Source organism: Coffea eugenioides, chromosome 2 (genome assembly GCF_003713205.1).
Source record: "Coffea eugenioides isolate CCC68of chromosome 2, Ceug_1.0, whole genome shotgun sequence".
NCBI lineage: Eukaryota > Viridiplantae > Streptophyta > Magnoliopsida > Gentianales > Rubiaceae > Coffea > Coffea eugenioides.
In genome coordinates this window covers 55,349,846-55,353,623 of record NC_040036.1, presented here as the reverse complement: position 1 = coordinate 55,353,623, position 3,778 = coordinate 55,349,846, and the positions used below count along the sequence as shown (strand labels likewise).

At 39.0% G+C, this 3,778-nt stretch overlaps 1 protein-coding gene across 1 annotated transcript; it reads left to right on the top strand.

Annotated features, from left to right (window-relative positions):
• Positions 1–2,006: 2,006 nt before the first annotated feature.
• On the top strand, positions 2,007–3,292 carry LOC113759910 (14.7 kDa ribonuclease H-like protein). The gene is made up of 2 exons (XM_027302488.1): positions 2,007–2,010; positions 2,994–3,292. The coding sequence occupies exons 1-2, from the start codon at positions 2,007–2,009 to the stop codon at positions 3,290–3,292; spliced, it is 303 nt and encodes a 100-aa protein (XP_027158289.1).
• Positions 3,293–3,778: the final 486 nt, after the last annotated feature.

Genomic DNA, 3,778 nt, shown 5'->3' with positions numbered 1-3,778 from the left:
ATATCGGATGGTTCCAGCCGAATTGAAGGAATTGAAATTGCAACTACAGGACTTATTGGAACGAGGCTTTATAAAAGAGAGTGAGCTTCCGTGGGAAGCCCCGATTTTGTTTGTTAAGAAGAAGGATGGGAGTTTGAAACTGAGTATAGATTACCGAGGCTTGAATGATGTTACTATTAAGAATAAATACCTGTTGCCCCACATTGATGAATTGTTTGACCAATTGCAAGGGGCGGTAGTATTCTCGAAATTGGATTTGAGACAGGGTTACTATCAATTGAGGATTTTGGAGAAAGATATACCCAAGATTGCTTTTAACTCGAGGTATGGACATTTTGAATGTGCAGTAATGCCATTTAGATTGACCAATGCACCTGCTGCTTTTATGGATTTGATGCATAGGGTCTTTAAACCTTATTTGGACCAATTTGTGGTGCTGTTTATTGATGATATTCTGGTGTACTCTAAGAATGTGGAGGATCACGAGAAACATTTGAGAATTATTTTGCAAACTTTAAGGGAACACCAATTGTATGCTAAGTTTAGCAAGCGTGAGTTTTGGTTAAAAGAAGTGACTTTCTTGGGACACATAATTTCTAAGAATGGGATTAAAGTAGATCCAAATAAAGTTGAAGTTGTTTCAAAGTGGAAACGACCGGAAAACCCTGCTAAGTTTCGAAGTTTTATAGGGTTAGCAGGGTATTACCAGAGATTTATCCAAAATTTTTCTAGAATTGCTGGACCCATGACTGAGTTGACCAAGAAAAATGGGAAGTTTATTTGGAGTTCCAAGTGTGAAGAGAGTTTCCAAGAATTGAAGAGACGCTAGACACGAGCGCCTGTACTAGCTCTACCAAATGGGAAAGACAGCTTTGTGGTCTACACAGATGCTTTTAAGGAAGGATTGGGATGTGTTTTAATGCAAAATGACAAGGTGATAGCATATGCCTCTAGAAAAGTGCTACCGCATGAAGGAAATTACCCGACTCATGATTTGAAATTAGCGACGGTAGTATTTCCTTTAAAGAAAAGGAGACATTATCTGTATGGAGTGACATTCGAGGTTTTCACTGACCACAAAAGTCTTAAATATTTGTTTTCTCAAAAAGAGCTGAATTTGAGGCAACGTAGATGGATGAAATTTTTGGAAGACTATGATTGTACGATAAAGTACCATCCAGGGAAAGCCAATGTAGTGGCCGATACTTTGAATCATCAAGTACAAATGGCCGGATTGATGATTGAGGAATTAAACTTGTTAGAGGAAATTAGTTATTGAAATCCTAGACCTGAGCCGAGAAAAGTAATTTTGGGAAATATTATAGTGAATTCCGCTCTGTTGGAATGTATCAAGGAATCTCAGGAAAAGGACGCCGGAGTGTAAAAATTGTCGGAAAAAGTTAAAAAGGGAGAAACGTCGGATTTTAACATGGGAACAAATAGTATTTTGAAGTTTCGGAATCGGATAGTGGTGCCAAAAGATGAGGGACTTAAGAAGGAAATTTTGGAAGAGACACAATGCTCGAAATTTACGGTACACCCTGGAGGGAATAAAATGTACCAAGACTTGAAGAGTCTATATTAGTGGGAGAGTATGAAGAAGGAAATTGCCCAATTTATCCAGACCTGTTTGGTTTGTCAACAGGTTAAAGCTGAACATCAGAGACCATCAGAACTTTTGCAACCTTTGGAGATACCTGAGTGGAAGTGGAAAAATATCACTATGGATTTTGTATCGAGATTACCAAGGATACAAAGAGGCCATGATGCTATTTGGATGATAGTGGATAGATTGACCAAATCGGCTTATTTTTTGCCGATTAATATGAAATACCCATTGGAGAAGTTAGCTAAATTGTACTTGGATGAGATTATCAGGTTACATGGAATACCTGTAAGTATTGTGTCCGATAGAGATCCAAAATTTGTTTCAAGGTTCTGGCAAAAGATGCAATAGGTGTTAGGGCCTAAATTGAACTTTAGTACCACTTATCATCCTCAAACCGATGGGTAATCTGAGAGGACAATTCAAACCCTTGAGGACATGTGAAGGACTTGTGTTCTAGATTTTGAGGAAAGTTGGAGTAAGTTTTTGACATTGGCGGAATTTGCCTATAACAATAGTTTCCACTCTTCGATTTAAATGGCTCCGTATGAAGCACTTTATGGTCGGAAGTGTAGGTCTCCGATTTGTTGGGATGAATTAGGTGAACGAAAGATCTTAGACCCAATTACAGTACCTTGGATCGAGGAGGCTAATGAGAAAGTAAAATTGGTACGCCAGAGGATTCAAACCGCACAGAGTCGTCAAAAGAGTTATGCAGATAATCGGAGGAATGACTTAGAATTTGTGGCTGGAGATCTAGTATTTCTTAAGATTACACCTCTGAAAGCAAATTTAATGTCTGGGAAGGGAAAGAAGTTACAACCGAGATTTGTAGGACCTTATAAGGTTATCCAACGCGTGGGAAAGGTAGCGTATAGTTGGAATTACCACCGAGTCTGTCTCGAATTCATGATGTTTTCCACTTGTCCATGCTTAAGAAGTATCATCCAGACCCTTCACATATTTTACAACCGGAAAGTATAGAGATTGATGAGATTTTGACCTATGAGGAGAAACCGGTAAAACTTCTGGATAGGAAGATGAAAGAATTGAGGAATAAACGGATACCGTTGGTAAAAGTTCTTTGGAGGAACCATGGGTTAGAGGAAGCGACCTGGGAAGTTGAAGAAGCAATTCGAGGAAAGTATCCAGACCTGTTCGCAGATCAAGGTAAATTTCGAGAACTAAATTTTCTTAAGGGGGAGAGGATGTGAAAACTCACAAAATTTATCTATTTTAAACTCCTAATTCTAGCTCATTTAATTATTTATTTGGCCAATTGCCCCGAATATTATTTTCTAATCTTTTTAGACCTAATTATATGGATCTATAGCTTAGTTATATTTTTAAAGTGACTTGTAGTTAAACATTAATGGTTAATCTCTAGGAAATCCAGGCTGCTCTGGAGCTGGTGGGGTACTTCGTGACTCGGACGGTAACGTACTGCGGGCCTTCTCATCATTTTTGGGCGTAAGGACAAATATGGAGGCAGAATCATTGGCGCTACTGGAGGGTATACAGATCTCATCCACGTTCCAATTCCTGCAAGTTGAAATGGACTCTCAGGTGTTGCTGAATATGATGAATAGCGGGGGTAGGGTGCCTTGGAAGTTATGGGAAACGGTCTCTCGTATCAGGTCTCTAGTGATGGGTCGACAGATCAGCTTCACTCACGTCTACAGATAAGCGAATTCAGTTGCAGATGCCCTAGCAACTCTGGCAAGTTCCACGCGTGTCCACCAAAGTTTCACTCGCTCCACACTTCCGGGTCACATACGGGGATTAGCCCGCCTAGATAGGGCTCAGATGCCTTATGTGTGTTCGACTTAGGCACACTGGCGGCACGCCAGGCTCATTCTGCTGTACTTTTGACTGTTTTCTTTGAATAAACAAATAATTATAAAAAAAAATATTTTTAAAGTGACTTGTTTCAAAATTTAATTTTTGAAAGCTCGTTAAATGAAAATAGTGAATACGCGATTGGAGTCAATAATCGATTCGAGAATACAATAAATTTGGAAAATTGGAGACTTGTACATTAGCCTTAAAATATGTATTTTTATGTTTAAGTGTTCAAGTGTTAGTTAGTTATACCATCGTTACAAGAATTTCTTGAAAATTTCACATTATCGCGCACAAATCGGAAGTATGCGTTTTTACGCGCGCGATTAA